At 37.9% G+C, this 17,306-nt stretch overlaps 2 protein-coding genes across 5 annotated transcripts in view; one reads left to right on the plus strand and one right to left on the minus strand.

Annotated features, from left to right (window-relative positions):
- Cad99c (cadherin 99C) overlaps positions 1–17,306 on the plus strand; it is a 121,440-nt gene that overhangs the window by 79,877 nt on the left and 24,257 nt on the right. For all 3 annotated transcript variants that reach the window (XM_077414925.1, XM_077414924.1, XM_077414926.1), the window contains 4 exons: positions 4,874–4,949; positions 11,046–11,111; positions 12,978–13,159; positions 15,103–15,225. In XM_077414925.1, coding sequence (XP_077271051.1) covers positions 4,883–4,949; positions 11,046–11,111; positions 12,978–13,159; positions 15,103–15,225 — 438 coding nt within the window. In that variant the 5' untranslated portion in view covers positions 4,874–4,882. The remainder of the gene's footprint in view (positions 1–4,873; positions 4,950–11,045; positions 11,112–12,977; positions 13,160–15,102; positions 15,226–17,306) is intronic.
- Positions 1–17,306, minus strand: part of LOC143902224 (uncharacterized protein C15orf61) — a 93,260-nt gene that overhangs the window by 51,124 nt on the left and 24,830 nt on the right. Inside the window, exon 1 of one of the 2 annotated variants that reach the window (XM_077414953.1) lies at positions 8,111–8,348. The exons of the other annotated variant lie outside the window; for it this stretch is intronic. The gene's annotated coding sequence lies outside the window, so the exon portion shown is untranslated. Of the gene's footprint in view, positions 1–8,110; positions 8,349–17,306 lie in introns of those variants that run through there. 2 annotated transcript variants of the gene reach the window in all.

A 17,306-nucleotide genomic window follows, 5' to 3' on the forward strand; every position in this document is an offset into this window, starting at 1 on the left:
ACTATTCGACGTCGAACAGGTGTATCTTTGCTACGGTATAAGAGACTTATGTATGCATTCTGCATACCCCTGATTAGAGGGATACGTTAAACATTACGGCCAATATCTTATTATAAAGTCGAAATATGGCAATGGAGCCATTTGCGTTACCGAGCTTTGTGCGGTCAACGCGCCGGCCGTACAATGAGGCAGTATACACTGCCTCATAAAATGAACAATGCATTGCACTCGTATTATCTCGACATCGCATAATTTCGCCATTGAATAATTTGACACCGGTTCACACTGACTATCGAGTCGCTTCGTGAATCTGTTAAAAGATTATGTCGGGACAATCTTGATAAGATTCACTGATTTCTATAAAAATATAATCTGAGATAATAAATAGGAGAACGTTTATCGTGTTAACTAATTAATTCTTAACTGTAAATATGGAGTTTTTGGGATTGTTTTTGTTATTTATTTTGTAATTTTTAGAAATTATATGTTTTTTTTTTCAAGGAAAATAAATAACATTTGATTTTATATGCACAATTAATGCTGAAAAATATAAGAAAACACAGCAGCAAGCACGTGTACAGAATGCAATCAGCTTCTTTTCTCTCTCTTTCATATCTATAAAAGGAGTTGCTATAAGGACTTGATATTTTACATCCATTAGTGTGCATAAATATAATACAGATAAGAGTTATAAAATACACGTTCTTTTCAATCTAATCTCAAACGCAACTCAAATCAATCGAATTTGTCGATAATGATTTGACATTTACTTAGATTATTCCATTTTAGTTTTAATTACGTTAAATCGTTAAAAAATCGTTATATCGATTAACGTCAAAAGTCGGAGTTCTTGTTGTGCTTCGTTTGTGCATACGTATAATGTCAAGATACTTCAGAACCGACCACTGGTGTTTCACAATGTCCTACCGTGAGTACTGATTTACTTCCGACTTAGATAGTATACGGGACTGAGACACGACTGTACTTTCGCGATTAATAAGGCAGATAGCGGAAAGTGAAGTAATTCAGCCGTTGTGGAAATACGTGACGGGTAAGCGTCAGCATGTAGTTCCTGAATACTACTGACTTGGATAACATATTTCCGGGAACATTATTATCTAAGATCAATGTTATTTATTTGACTGCTGCTTTTTACGCTACTTACCGGCGGATCTAAGGTCGCGAGGGCACGGAATTAATTGCTTAGGAATTGATATGATCTTTAAGTACATGTAATAATTAGCAATAGTGTGCGATAAAAATTCAAGTTATGATATTGTTGGGTAGTTTAAAATGCATCATAAATATATGTTGTACAACGAATACAGAATTAAATATAGATATTATCTAATCCATATATAAATTTATGATCCATATATAAGTATAATTCTTGTTAATTATCATGTAAAAAGAAAATAAATAATAGTGCGATAAGTTGTATACTTAATTAGACACTTATGCAATATTATGACTGCATTATTGTATTTAAATGAAAACTCTGTCTTTTTTTTAGCGATTATATCAGAGAAATCGGGACGGAACTTTATAGAGCGGAAATCGTAATTAATGCTGCATAATCGAAATTAATGTCGTGTCAGATATGCTAACAACACAACCCGATCTTGATACGATCGAATCCGATACGACCAAGTATCTTAGATGGAAAAGTAAATGTTAACACATATACGGTTCAAATACAAGTAAAACTCTAAGACTGCACAGAAACTTTCCTCTGGGTTCTCGCGTGACCCGGCTTACTTCGAAGAGCTCACGCTCGCCTTAGACCTTAAGCGGCACGTAAGAACAAAGTTCTATCGACACGTTCCACTTCTGATCCCTCGATAGTAAAAACAACTTGACCCTCGTATCTTTTTCGAGAGTCTACTGGCGAAACTACATATTATACCTAATGCGCTGGTATTATTTTTACAAATAATTTCTGAGTGATTCTCTATTCGTAACTGGAATCAACAGTAATTACGGGCGGTTTATTCATAGATTTAACGCGTTCAGCAAATTAATCACGCTCTAGAAATTCACCTCCCCTATGACATAATATGTAAATTGTTCTGACAGATATAATTCCAATCAGATACGGATCTAGTTAGCGATAAATGCGGAAACCTGCAGCTGATAATTGGCACGTTGCTGCACTTCAGTCGCTTTGTAAAATGTATGCATCGACAAATCATAGGAAAGTGAATCGCGGCCGGTCACTTTGTCTCGTTCATCAATGCGTTACGGTTTCCGCCGCGACGTTAATTATGTAATTCGCGAGAATTACGGTAGGCCAGTAGGAGTTTCCGTTTTTTAACACGGTCTACCGTTCTCACAGACCATCGTGACGATCCTGTTAAAAGACCGCGCGTCGTAAGAAGAAGCGCATCCTCCCTCTCCTCCCCCCACCCCGTAAACGAAGATCGAAGCGCGAAATTATCGGAAGAAAATTTTCATCGTAAACCTCCGCTGTAAACCGCAAACTCGGATGGAATGCACTTGCGCGATCCCACTTATCCTGGTATGGTGAATGGAGTTGCCGCTCGTTACATCAATTACGGCATCTTCTTTTACTCTCGAGAATATTGCGCGCGCGCGAGCGCGCCCTCGAAAAGCCGCTCCGTTGTTCGTAACGCGTTTCGAAAGGAAAGTAACCGCGAGCGAAAAAAAATTCAAGAATGGTTTGCCGCCATGTAAGTGTATATCTACGTATGGTATCGGATAGGGCTTTCTTTCGGCCGCGGGAATTCGCGAGATGGCCTTTTCTTGCTCCGCTCTATACGTTCTAGCGTTTACACCGAACGATGCCGAAAACTCGTTTGCCTCGATTTAGAGATTCCACGACGATTTTAAGCCATATATACTTTTACAAGCGAGAAATCTATTAAATTTTAATTGCAATTCTCGCCGGTCAAGTCTCCTTGCAATCTTGTTTGCTAGCTTTTTCTATAACGGGAAAATCGTAACCTCCAGAGGGCCACCCGAGATAACAGACTACAAGAGTCTGGCGTGAGATTAAAATATGCGAATGCATAAACTGTTGCATGTGCGGGAGATTTTTGCACACGCTAGACAGTTGCACGAACGACGCTCCGGGCGATAGTCTAATTTGAGTGCGAGGTGACTACACGATCTAAGCGAGGCTCGCGAACACGCGAGATCTTTTGCCACGCGGAACCGCGGCAGCTTGTTCGACTCTTTTCATCTCGATTTTCGACTTTTGTCCACTTACATTCGCTCGAAATCATGGACACGTACGTTATCCGCCGCGCGAACGTGAGCGCAATATCTTTCTCATGTCACGTTGGGAAACGTGTAACAATTGCCTTAGCACGAAAGAATTAGAAGAGCCCGTGAAACGGAGACTGTTAGCATTACTCAGCTCGTGATATCCCGTAAATACACGTGGAATAATTCATAATTGAATAAAGAAGAAGATACAGTTATTACACGGCCGCGATTGTTTTTACAATTCCCGTAACGTACGGGATCTTTTTTAAACGTACGTCCCCTTTTTCACAAGTTATTGTATAGGATTATGAAAGAAGGAGGCATTGTGCTTCGCGCGTACGTTGATGAGAACAGTCGCGCGTGTTCTTAATTTTCCTTTTAATTAGATTATTATAGAAGATATATAAATAAATAAAAAATGAGCATGTGAGTTCTCGCTATCCTCTTACGTTTTATCTATATAGACGTATGTGAGTTTCATGTTCTTACTCTTATATTTTTATTATTCTTGAATTAATATCTTGTTTCCACTTTTCCTCAAACGCTTATCGCACTATCGCTTGTGTGCCTGTACGAAAATACGTATGATATCTGAATGCACCGCGATGTGTAGATGCGCGTGAGTATGTCCATCGCGGTGTGCCGAGCCCGGGCTCGTAGGTCACCAAGCCCAAATGACTGCGTGGGATCAGTCATCCCTGCGGGAGCACTCATCAGGTTTGGGTGAGAGGCGACGGCAGAGAGTCCTATCCCGAATGCGGGATGAGACTCAAGAGCGCGACTACGACGTACGCGAGATCATGCGAAGCCGATAACATTGTTTCCTTTCGTTCGGCATTTTATTCACGCTGGCACACGGCCTTATTACACGCGCGGCGCATTTGCGTAAGACCTCACAGAGCCGCCCGCGCGCTATCGATCCCGCTGGTCCTCGCGAGACTCTTTCGGCGTCTCCGCACGTGAGAGAGGATACGCCCCCATTAAGCTTCTGTCCGTATCTTGTGTACCGTTCCGCTAAATTTCCAACCCGTATTCCCTTCCGCATCGATAATCGCTCTCCGAAATATCGGAGATTAGCATGTCAATTGTAAAAGTATATAGGTATATATATATATATATATATATATATATATATATATAAATTATTACGTAATTTGAAAAAGTTTCAAGGAAGAATCAAGGTTTTATCCCATCTTGATCTTTCTCGAGTTACTTCCAACATTCAGAAGTAACTTAACGATGGAAAAAAGTTTAATTAAGGGAAGTTTTATTTTATCTGCAGCAATTCTTCAGAGTTAACAGATTATACAACGCGCGTTTAAAGACGTCACTTATTGTTATCATTTCTGCGCTAAAACGGGTGGCATAATTCGCGACCGCGAGTTTATGGCAAAAAGTGTTTCGTGCTTCACGATGTTTCAGTAAAGAGACTGCTACTTAAAGCTTAAAGATCCAAAGATGGCAGTTAAAAGCATGGCTTATGAATATAATCTCTCTAGAGATTGCTCTCATGACGTGCTGATTACGCGCTAGTCTCTTCACGATCTAGCAATTTACGATTTGCCCAATTACGTGCGCATTGTAATTGAAATATTAATAATGTTGCAGTTAATTTTTATATAGTGATATTGTCTTTTCTTTTTAGACAACAACAATGACGCGCTGGTTTTGGTGTTTGCTGTGCGTGATTTTACATCTTCGGGGCGTCCATTCTAAAGTCGGTAAGTAATCACTGCAATTAATTGCTTATTTTTTTTATTATTGCTGAAAATATTCTTTAACTTCTCGCACGTCAAAACTATTTTTCGCAAATGAACGAAAATCAAGTATTTCGTTCTCAATTTCATCTAATCGACTGGTCTAACATGAATCTCAAAGACTTTTTATTATCTAAAGAATTTTTGGAAGAATTTATGGAAATGTCAAAAATATAGTTTACCAATTATAATCAGATTTAAATATTTGAACAATTATCCGATAAGTTGCCACAAAATATTATGTCGCATCGAATATAGAATAGCAAAGGTTTAATGACGTAACTGAAAATTGTTTCTTAAAATTCTACAAAGATGTCGGCTCGAAGAAACGTTCCCTCGCGGCTGGCGAGAAAGAGCAAGCGGAAATAAAATGAAGTAACGACTCGCGTGTAAAAGTCAATCACGGTCGGACCGTGTGGCTTCCCACACGCGTAAATCTATCTCAGCTGATTGTCAATTACTTATGTCACGGTTGATGGTGCCAGCTCTGTTTTATCGTTGTCGTTGGGCATAAACGCGCGTGCGGATCGACGGCACGTGCGGAGGTGTGAGCTCTCTACCCCGATGGCTTTTAACTTTCGTACCCGCGCGAGAGCGATCTCTACATCCTGTATTATATCAATACGTCGAATCGCGAGCCCGCATTATTCATGCTTCTCAACCACATCTGATTTACCGCTTACCGCCGTTACGTAATTAAGCTTTAATCATCCGCGCGTCTCGCGAGTACGTCGACGCAACTCTCGTTTCTTACGCTCCGACTTCCCTTATTTTTTTCACTTTACGATTGTAAAGCGAAAGAAGAATATTTACGGATAATCCACGGAGGAATCGATAAACTTGGCGTAAGCCGTGGCGAGCGCAACGAACGGCTATATACATATGTAGATAGAGAGAAGGTGTGCGCGCGCGATAGAGAATGGCGTGTAGACGGCTTAGCGGGATAAAATGTACATTCCGACGCCGATAATTCGCGTTGTCCGTAGACGAGAGATATAGGCGCGGTTCTCTCGCGGCGTTCTAAAGCGACGGTTTAACGCGAAATGAAGAAACGTGATTCATCGCGGACCGAAGGTGATACTTTATGCGCGTTTGGCAACGTGAAAAGCCTATACCTACTAATTAGCGAACGATCGCTTCCTGCATTGTCCTATACGTCTGTTCGTTTCGGGATAATAGGTCCATTTTCTCTGGAAAATGGTAAGCTACGCTTTCTACATCACTCGTGTAAAATGTATAATGGTCACGTATCCACGCACTTTAAATATTATTTTATTCCAGATGTTACATTTTACCGTTCTATATTAAGCGAGTCAGCTGTTAACTTCCATTTTAGTTTACACTTTACAGATTGTTCCCCTTTTACGTAAGGCGATACCCACATACGGCCTCGCGGAAATCCAGATGGTGCGAAACTTTTTCCAATAAGTGCGCACACACCAGAGTAGAATTTTCTCAGTAATGGATTTAGCATTAAATTGAGAAGAAGAAAATAAAAGTTTCCGACCGACGGGGGCACCGCCTGTGACTTTCAGTATCGATTCCCACATATCAATTTTTATTTCAATGCGTATTACGTTGTACGTTCGTGATTTAAGCGACTGCTTGCAGAAGTTTTGACTAAACAATGCGCTGAATCCAGCTTGAGAGCCAATAATCTGCGTATAAGGAAACGTCGCTGGCAAATTACACGAGATCGTGAACTGCGGCAAAGGTGTGTTTTAGATGCGATTGCCTGTTGGTCAATGGGCCACTTAGAACCTTTGTAGAACAGCTATAGGATACGTTGTTCGCGCGCGGATGGGAAATATAGGTCGCAATCGACATGATGTCTTTCGTTTTCTTGCAGTATGCACTTTCTAATGCCGCGATCACTTTCTATGCGGGAAGAAATGATCGGGGTTCTCTGGTAGTGGCCCGCTGGCGCTGTCACGAAAGATTTACGCGAGGGAAGGGGGGACTTTACGAGGGCTCGGCAGGGAATGTTGCGCGTGACTAGCCAGACGATGACGAATGTTCGTGTGTAAATGGCTTGATTTCGCAATGTGACGAACGACGATATGCGAAAACATGTGATATTGAGCAAAGAGATCGTGTGAACTATTAGGTGTTATCTATCCAAATTTTGGATTTTAGTTGATTAAATACGTTGATTAATTGTAACTGTTATAAATGCTATCTTCTATATGTAAATAATGATATAAAGGTCAAAAGCTGACATGAATACCAAGTATTTTAGTGTAATTGATATATAAAACTGATATAAATTCTGAGACGATCTATATTAAAATTTGGCGCACTTCTATGATAAAATATAATATTACATAGTTTCATTTCATTTTAAATAATATGTGTAAAATTAAACTATAATATGAAAAAATTCGGCAATAAATATACTTAAATTAAAAAATTAACTTATTTTAGAAATAAATTAAATTTATAATATTGCTCGTGTTATTTTAAATAAATTAATTTAAATATATTATACATATCTATAATTGTGAAATATTATTTTCTTTCTTTCTATTCTCTATATTGAAAAAATTGGAGTAAAACCATTTCGATTAAAAACTTTTTTTTAATTAAATTGAAGAAGATTGTTGTTGTTTAATTTCGTCGCATAGCGATTCCAAAATTCGCTAGTCAAGAACTTTTGCAATCTTTGCCAACTCAGGCTAGATTGGACTTATCTTTTGCCGCTCTATGGCCATCTTGGCTTCCAGCCAGAGTACGTACGAAAGGAGAAAGACTCTTTCTACTGTTGATTTTATCACCGGCAGATGAGCGTAAAATTTGCAGGAATAAAATTATAAACAGTTCATGTTCCTAGCTATTATTATTCTGTTGCGTAATAACATTTGGATGTGCAAGTAAATGACCAAATCGATCAATAATACGTCGATAATAACAAGCTCCATTCTCTTAGCTCTGTTTGTGTGCATTCTCGCATGCACAATGGATCGATAGATGGTTACACGTGTCCCAGGATTAAACATTTATATTACTTTGTCCTATAGCTCATCCATTTCGAGGCAATGGATCTGTGGAATTTTATATCTAAATGTATTATAATATTCACAGATCCATTATCTTTATACCTTAAGCTAAAAGAGAAATGCACTCACCGATACGACACTCCTGATGTTTGACGAACTTAACGTTATACGTTTTTCAAGCCTCTCATGTTTCCTTGCACACTCACGAGGCAATATCGCGATCGACCGCAAAACTAATTATCCACGTATTCCGTTATGTAAGTCACACGAAACAACATTAGTACGCAAAACAACATTCGCGTGTACTACACTGTGCTCTGCGCAAAGCGATAGAGACAAATTACTTTCAAATCGAATAATCCGTGACGCTGGGTCGCATTTGAACTTAAGCATTCTTTAAGAAATAGTCATCGTCCGATAAGCAAGTCATTGAGCAAGACGCAAGACGAAACGTAATTGATTTAAAATTCAGACCGTCCCCTCCTTTCGATCCTTACGGTTAAATCGTGCGGGGGAGGGGGGACACTTCGATCAGTTTATACAAGTCAGATGCATTTGCTTTGAAATATTAAAGATTGATACAATTGTGAAATTATATTTAGAAAATAGGTCAAATTGAAATATAATCTGATGAAAACTAAATAAATATCTGAGCCGATTATACAGCCAGATCACGCCGAATTACTTTTTAATTGCAAATAATTTAATAATAAGTAATTATTTTCTCCAGTAATGAGTAAAAATAGATTATAAAATATTCACCTAAGGGTTATTTTGCCGTTGCTCTGTGACCTTCTTGTATACTCTCTTTTTATTCTTCATTGCTGCTTCTCGTGGCATTCATATATATCTGAGAATATCACGAAAGCACGTTACAATTAAGCTCGCGTTAATATAACGATCACTAGAATATAACGATCGCGTGGCGCTTTATACGACATTTTCTATGTCGCACGTGACGCTTGTGTGACGTGTGATTATGTTGTGACAGCAGAAAAATAGACCCGCACTACATTACAACACATTCGATATCCGTGACGTTTTGCAAATGAAACGTGAATGCAACGGGAATATACATCTCAGATCGCGGAGAATTCGCGTGGTCAGCTTCGCGCGTTAAAAGTGACGCGGCGATTTGTTGCTCCTTCGCGCATACGCAATTTCCGCATATCGGACACCATATAATAATTCACACTCGCTTTTTATGGTTACTATTTTGCATTATAACACAAGTTTTTACCGTTTGTTTAAATCGAAGATTTCTAATAAGATAAGACAAGACAGTAATGACATGAGAAATAATTTTATTTTTAATTTTTGTATAATTTAATTTGTAAAGAATCTGTTGTAATGTCGTAATATATCGTTCCTTCGCTTAACTTAACTGCCGTGACAAGGATATTAAGTCAGGAAAGAGCGGGAGGTGCGTTTAAAACGTATAGGACTATCATGTTACGGTGCAAATCATTTTGCAACATAACGAACCCACATATGCATCGGTAATGGCATCGTGTCAGTAATTAGGCCCTCGTGTTCGTTAACGTGCAATCCGATTAATTCATCCGGTTTGCAAGACCCCGCGACAAAAATCGGTCGTCGACCGGTCCCTTTCGTAACAGCTGGCGTATACTTATACTCGTCGAGGAATCTTCCCTCCTGTTGCGAGCGTTTTGCGCGTCACGTTTCCGGCCATACGGATTTCTCGCACCTGTCTGAGAGAGCGCGGGCGTGCTGATGAGCTCGGAGAATTAATGACACGCGGAAATTGCGCATCAGTTACGCATATACTGATCTCGATAGGATGTTATAACTGCAATGCGAGCATACGGACGAGAAGAAGTAGCTTTATCTGCGAGTGAAATCCACGAAATTTTCAAGAAGTCGCACACGGGATCTTTTCTTAACTATAGATGCCGGTTTTATATATTTTTTATATTTTTTAACATTTTAAATATATATTTTGCTAAATAAAATGACACGTTAAAATGTATAACTCAGACTCACTGGAATATTAAATGAAGAACGCAAGTATATCTATTTTTTCCATTTGCACCTGCGAGCAAATTCCTTGGGCGGTTGCTCGTTGTATACGAGCTACAATCAATTGCTTCACGCCTTTTTATTGCTCGGTTTTACTAGCACGTGAACAAAATTAGAGCACTTTATTCGTACACGTCACAAAAAACGATATATTATTGTTATCGTAGAAATATATAGCCGTAACGGTTCGCTCTATTGCTCGGCTGATTTGCCCTTGCTACTTGAATGAACTATAAATGTTTCAAAGTCCGCGACACCGTGAACAACAGTTCATATATTTACTGTACAGATGATCACGCAAATACATAATTAAAAGTAATAGATGTCATTAGAGTTATTATTATCTTTGAACAGCTATTAGAGCATTATGTTGTCAGTCTTCATACACTCACACACATATATATATTTCGAGATTTATATATAATATTTTATATTATAAGATACAATATAAATCTCTTTTTGGGGGAGATCTTTTATTAAAGTAAAATTATTTTACACATTATAATACGAAAATATTATCTTAAAAAATAATAGCATACAATTACGATATTAAAATACTACTTTTCTCTGCCAATATTAATCAAATTAATATAATTAATTAATTACCATTTTGCTATAATAAGTATAAAGCAAATAAAGGCTGCTGTTTAGCTCAGAATTTAATTAACCTACATTTCTTGTGTGGGATAGAAATATATAGAAAGTACCACCTCAGCTTTTGAAATCTGAGTTCACAGAACAAAACTTTTTTTTATTAATTAATTTGCTGCGCAAATTCTTTTATAATTAAAGAAGAACTTTTGTACTATATCTTTATCTAAAAGATATATAGAATATTATCAATTTTTATTTAACTGTAAGTCATCAAAAAATGTTGACATGCAAAATACACCCCACGTAAGTAATTATACGTTACAAAATATCACGCAAATAATGTAGGGTTAAAGATAGAGTTGTGCATAGTATAAATAATCTAAAACCTCGTTAATTTCTTTATAATCTTTGTATGTTTTTTATATTTCAGGTTTATGCGAGGTGGAAGCAGGACAATCGAATATCATCCTCGATATAGAAGAAAGCAGAGGAAATGGTAAGTGTGCGATGTGTAAATTATTTAAATTTATCGTACATTAAACATTTTCATTAATTAAATCCATACGTATCCTTATTTGAAAGTATTAATTTTTAGAAATACAATTGAATATAATAGATTACAACTGAGAAACAAAAGCCATTCTGTCATATAAGTAGTATACGTCTCTATTTCTCGGTATTTTCTCCATCTTTCCATGATTATTTTATTATTTGTTTGACATAATATTATTCAGTAATTCTTTTTATGTCAGCTTGTTCCGTAACGCAATGAGATATACGTGTATTTTTTTATCGTGGGAAAAGTTTTGTACTGATTTCTAATACGAGTAGCATCTATTATTCTCCTATATTCGAGTCATTATATTTTTCCACGTCGTAAATTGTGCCTCACTTGCCAGCTGATATATAGCTGATTCGATCTCAGCTTCGGTTTATATCGCGCATTGGTCGTGTTGAACGCGGTCTCGAAGGTTTCGCATTTACATTCGCAAATAGATCGTTTTCCGAGTCAGCGGATTTAGTTTTGAGATCGTGTACCGAATGTCACAATTCTGGCATCTCATTATGCGGAAATTACGTTGGGCGGATCGGTCGAGCTGACTGATAACTCTCGAGCAGAATCCACACGTCAACTCCTTAGTATTCTCAAGGAAATGTTTCGATCCGTTGCGAGGATCGGAGTGACTCGCTTTCTCCGCCGTATGTATAACGCACGACGATATTGTCGGCGGCTCTATTTTGACGGAGAAATGACGGCTTCGTTTATTGTATCTTGAACGAATGAATAATAAATGCATTCCATTATAATGCATTAAGTTTTGAAATGATTGTCATTCTGTGCAAAAAGAAACTAGAGGGAATAAAAGTGGAATAAAATTTAATCTTCATCCGTCACTCGGATTTATTATATTCATATCAGTTAATTTAAACTGTTCTTTAAAAGCAGTTAATGCAATTAGCGTTTCTATTATATACCATCGACATTTATATATATTTTCGTTTTTACGGAAACAACCATACGATGTTGTCGCACACGCTACAAAGTAATCTGCATTTTATTAAACAATGTAGACTTTTACACAGAGAATCTTAGGAAGTAGATTGAGAATATGTATATAAAGATGCTAAAACTTTCTGAATCCATTGAAATGAAAATTTGCGAAAAGCAAATTTAATTTAATCAGAAAATCTCCGAGACTCAAAGTTATATAAAAAGCGACGCTGTGCTAAATTTATTTCAAGAGCAAGAGATGACGTCTGACAGTATAGCAATAGAAAGCTTAATTAGTTCTCGGTAAAAAAAAACCAGTAATTACAACGATGAAGAATGACGACGAAAATTAGAGAAAAGGAATAGTCGAAAAGTAAAATAGTCAATACGTTGCAATTAAATTGTATTGGCTTTCATTAATGAGATATTGCCCGATCAACATATCAGCCCACCAAGATAGCATTCATTATAGAGAATGAAGACGGGTTGATCTTCGCTCGAGAGAGGAAGTGGTATTATACAAGTAATAAAACGATTTTCTCGAAATGGCTATTCATATCATCGTTATCGTATTTCATGATTGGCTTATTCATAATTTCTTTTGCACAGGATACATTAATTAAAAATTTTAATTTTCGCTCTTGTCGATAATTTTCAATCTCATTGGCAATTTATAAATTGCAATTCTCCATAACCATAAAATGTATTATTGTTCACTTGATATCGCAAACAAACGATCGAGAATATATATTGTCGCGCGGAGTTTGGTATATTTCCAGTTTATTGAAAATTCCATTCATTCGATGCCCCAGATATAAGATAAATTGTTGTGCCCGACGGTAATCGCTTTCGCCGACTATCCTTTTTCAGCGATCGATCAGAAAACCGTGCCGGAAGAGCTTCCGGTGTCCGGCGATCCCTATAACGAGACTATGCTGGAGCTTATCTTCCCTGGAAGGAAAATTCCTCTTTTCAAGCTGAACGGCAAGAAACTGCAGCTTCTCGAGCCGTTGGACAGAGACGACGAAAATCTCTCGCACGTGGTCTTTCAGGTAAAAACAATCTTAATCTTGCAAGATTACGAGAATTTGCTTGACATATTTAATTTGTAATAGAATTCGCCGTAATAGGCTATAACCCCGTTGCGGTTTCGTATAAGGCTTAAAAGTGGAACAAACATTAAAAGATTGTTACGCGGATTATTATAACGGTAGCGCTACATTCTCTCTATATGCATATCTTCTTAGATTCCAATCCTCGAAGAACGAGATCACTTGTAGTTCAAATTTAATATGTGTGTGCTTTCTCATACTTGTATTTATGCACAGTAATTTATACACGAAACGGCGTTTATTACGACGATAATCCTGACATTAATCCACTATTTTGCACGCGAGATTGCTTTTGAATCTACATCTAAGAAATTGGACGAATTACATTGTGCGATCAAGTAAATGGAATGCTCCCATTATTGTGACTTTCAAACGAACGTACATATATAACGAAAGATAATACGTATTATAATAACGAGGATGAAAATACTGCAGAGAGATAGAAGCAACTTAGAGAAAGATGTATCATCATCATTCCTCTCAACTACAAATATTAGAAGGCGAATAATAATAGCTTTCACTACCAAGGTGTCAATATTTCTTGAGTTATAGTCTTCACAGCTGCAAAAAATCATATTGTTCGGTTCCTTTCAAGTGAATTTTTCCTTTTTATATACTGACCATTAAACGTCTAAACGTCTAATTCACCTCACGAGTATCTAGCACTTTTAAGAACGATGCCGTTCCTTTTGCACGCAAAAACTTCCTCCGGTTCTCGGAAGAGGATCTCTTGTCCGCCAGTAAAATGTTTTATTATTTTCTTCGCCGCCAACGAGCTGCAAACTCACTGCGAAAGCGGAAGCTGGCAGCTTGTCGAGAACATTCAAAGGAAGTTACAAAATCCATAACAATTTTCTGCATTTGTTGTTAAATCGCGCAGCAGTTAATATAGTTTTATTTTTACAAAATTCAAATATAAGAAGTATGACTTTGTTCTTTAGAAACTAAATTGATTTTTACGAAACATTTTTTTTTATAAATAACAATAATTCGCTTATATACAAGAATATATTTTTGCTTTTTTTTTTAGAAGTAAAGAAACAGTTTATTTCTTTTTGAAATAGAAATGCCTCTTGTATTAAATAAATATTCTTTTAAATATTTATTAGTTTATTCATTAATAGTTTATTGTTTATTAGTTTATTAGTTTACGTATTCATTACATAAATTATATGAAAATAATTTGCTCGCTGATTACTACGCTCGCGATTCGAAGACGCCGTTCTCTCCGCCGACTCGTTCGGCATCCGCGAAACTGTATAGGTACATGCACATTGTGCCTTATGACACTATCGCGGGCGAGGAATGTGAAAGGTCTAGAGTACCGCATCGAACACTTCAAGAACCCGTACTGATCAAACGGGTGGATAAGATCTAATGAGACCGAGAAATGTGCAGATAGATACAGATAAGTTCGATCGAAGCATAAATGCGGAGTGCATTTCGATTAATTTATAGAAATCTACTACGAATAGAGTAATTAAATTGATAAAAATAGACTAATCTGAGTGAGACTAATTAATTATTATTTCACTCGGTCGAAGGAACGTCGGTCGTTTCAGAAATAGTTTTTCACACTTTACCGCTCTTAAATATTAAATACAGGTGTTTAATAATAAGGATTACTTAATTTCTAATCCGTAAAAGTTTAGTGTTGTTATACCATAATAATTATCTTATCTTATCGTAGCAATACTTTTTAGTTTATTAACTTTCTTTATATGTATATATAAATCCTCTAATATTCTTTATTAAAATTTTTTTTATCAAATTTTCCTTTAGTAACAGTTTAGTGGCATCTATATATAGCGTTATATGGACGGCGAGAACGTAGTCAAATTTTTATGTTTACTCTCCGACATGAATATTCATTCGTTTTCCAGTTGAGTTGCACGGTGAAGTTGACCAACAAGAAGCGGACGATTCCGGTGATTGTGAGAGTGTCCGACATTAACGACAATGCACCGAAATTCATTAACACGCCGTATGAGACTACTGTGCCGGAGGTAAGAACTTAGACGAACCTTTTTTCCCCGTAAAGGAACCTAGTTTTTCATCATCTTCATTTTTATCTCGTAATGGAATATACCTGTGCTAATCATAAAACACCGCTCAATTATCTTCCGAGTCGCGTAATTAATTTCAATCAATAGTTCTTCTGTCGACACTGTGTTTTTCACGCTTGTAATAAAACGGGCGATGCCGCGAGATTGGGCGCTGCCGGTGACTGGAAAATGCATTTTGTATTAAGGAAGTAATAGAACACCAAGCGTGAAAATTCGGGCATAACGCGGCAATTTACGGCATGCGTTGCGCTGGAGTAAATTTATACTTATAATGAGTCGCGCTACACGTTGTATACGGGCATGCACGCGCAGTTGGAAATTTATACTTATAATGGGATGCGTGTTGTATATAATTATGCGTCTAAATATGATGGACGGATAAAAGACTACAGTTAACGCGCCGCTGTGCGAAAGTTCGATAATTATATTCCGGCAAGATGAACGTTAATTGAGTGGAATTGTGTAGGACGAACATTGCTATTGAAATTACTGTAGGACTGCGTCGAAAAATAATAGCGGTTGCGATGAGAAGTTAGAATTGCGCTGTCGACAAGTCATTTTCTCCATGCATCGCGAACGCGGTCGTCGATTTCTCGATCGTGCTTTGCGTCGCGTCGCGACTTTCGTCGAGGCGCCGGACGTTTTCCACGTGTGACGGAATTTTTATAGAAATTAAAAGTGTGTCGAATGCTAGTCATCGACGCGCGAGTGTGGGCGCTCTATTATCCCGCACCATCGTCGAGTCAGCGTGCGTCTTCGAAGAAAGTAGATGATTCGTCACGTCGCTAAGTGGACGAGAACTATTCGTAACGTAGCGCGGCGGGAAATCGACGGCCCTCGATGGTCGGTCAGACCCCGCGATAATCTTTTTCTCTTTTGCATCCGTGATCCGTTATGCTGAGAATGACGCGCGCCTTTTGGTGCCGGACGTTTCACATGGCATATTGAACAGATCTAAAAGGATAATTGAATGCAAGAAGAATATAAATCGTGCTATAAGCTTTTCCAAAAATTAAATCTTCGTATAGTCTTCCGATTCCCCATCCCGATCTTTTTTTCATTTAGTTAAATAAAATATAAATTGTTATTGGAATACAGGATTGCATTGGGACGATTTCGCGAAGAGAATCTTAACTTGCTCCGGATTATCGTCTAATTAACGAAGCTTTTGTCTTGTTTCTTACCGTGGAAACTGGCGAAATATGTGCTCGGCGAGAGCGCAACCTTTGCTCCACCTGCCGTGCATAATTGCGGAATCGCGGGAGTTCCTCGCGCGGGGAGATCGAGATCGAGATCGTCGGCTCGCGCTTGAGCTAATTAATCCGCAGTGAGAGCGGGTAAAACCGGTACTGTCGCGAGGACACACGCGAGAACAAGCGGTGATAATCGCTCTTGGGATAGCAAAAATGATTGCGAGCGCCGGAAACGGTCCACCTTCGCTTTCTTACCTCCGCTCGTTTAGCAACCAGTCAAAAAGCTCGTGGAAATTAGCCACGTTGCTAGGTAAACGAGGGGCGACGACTTCCTCGCTACTTCGTAGCCGTAGCTAACGACCAGGATTATTATATGTTTGAACTGTTTCCGTGGGAACGTCATTATGGTTGGCTTATTTTTAATCTTGAGGACATGCTAATTAACTTTTCTCTCTAGCTTTCAAGTACCATATGAATATATTTCGTTCACTGCCGTTAGTCTTACATTACATTTACTGCAATTGAAATTAAAGATGTTGGATCATTTTTTAAATAAGAGAAACTCGGTTTTATCGTTCCGTTTACTATATAATGTACGGAATTTGTAGCCATTTTACGTAGCCGTGACGATTTCTATCGTAAAAGAACTATTTTTGAGATAGATACGCGGATTGTTAAGTGCAGTATTTCGAAGGAGGTTTCTGGTCCCGTTAGATAAGCGAAGATGTAACCAATATCGGCGTTAAGCAAGCAGGAAGAGCTGATCGCGCGTTATAAACGAGAATACCTTATACTTTCCGGTCGCGTCGCACGGTAGTCGCCGACTTA

Source organism: Temnothorax americanus, unplaced genomic scaffold, assembly GCF_048541705.1.
Source record: "Temnothorax americanus isolate GAGA-0224 unplaced genomic scaffold, ASM4854170v1 Scaffold39, whole genome shotgun sequence".
In the NCBI taxonomy this organism is placed as follows: domain Eukaryota; kingdom Metazoa; phylum Arthropoda; class Insecta; order Hymenoptera; family Formicidae; genus Temnothorax; species Temnothorax americanus.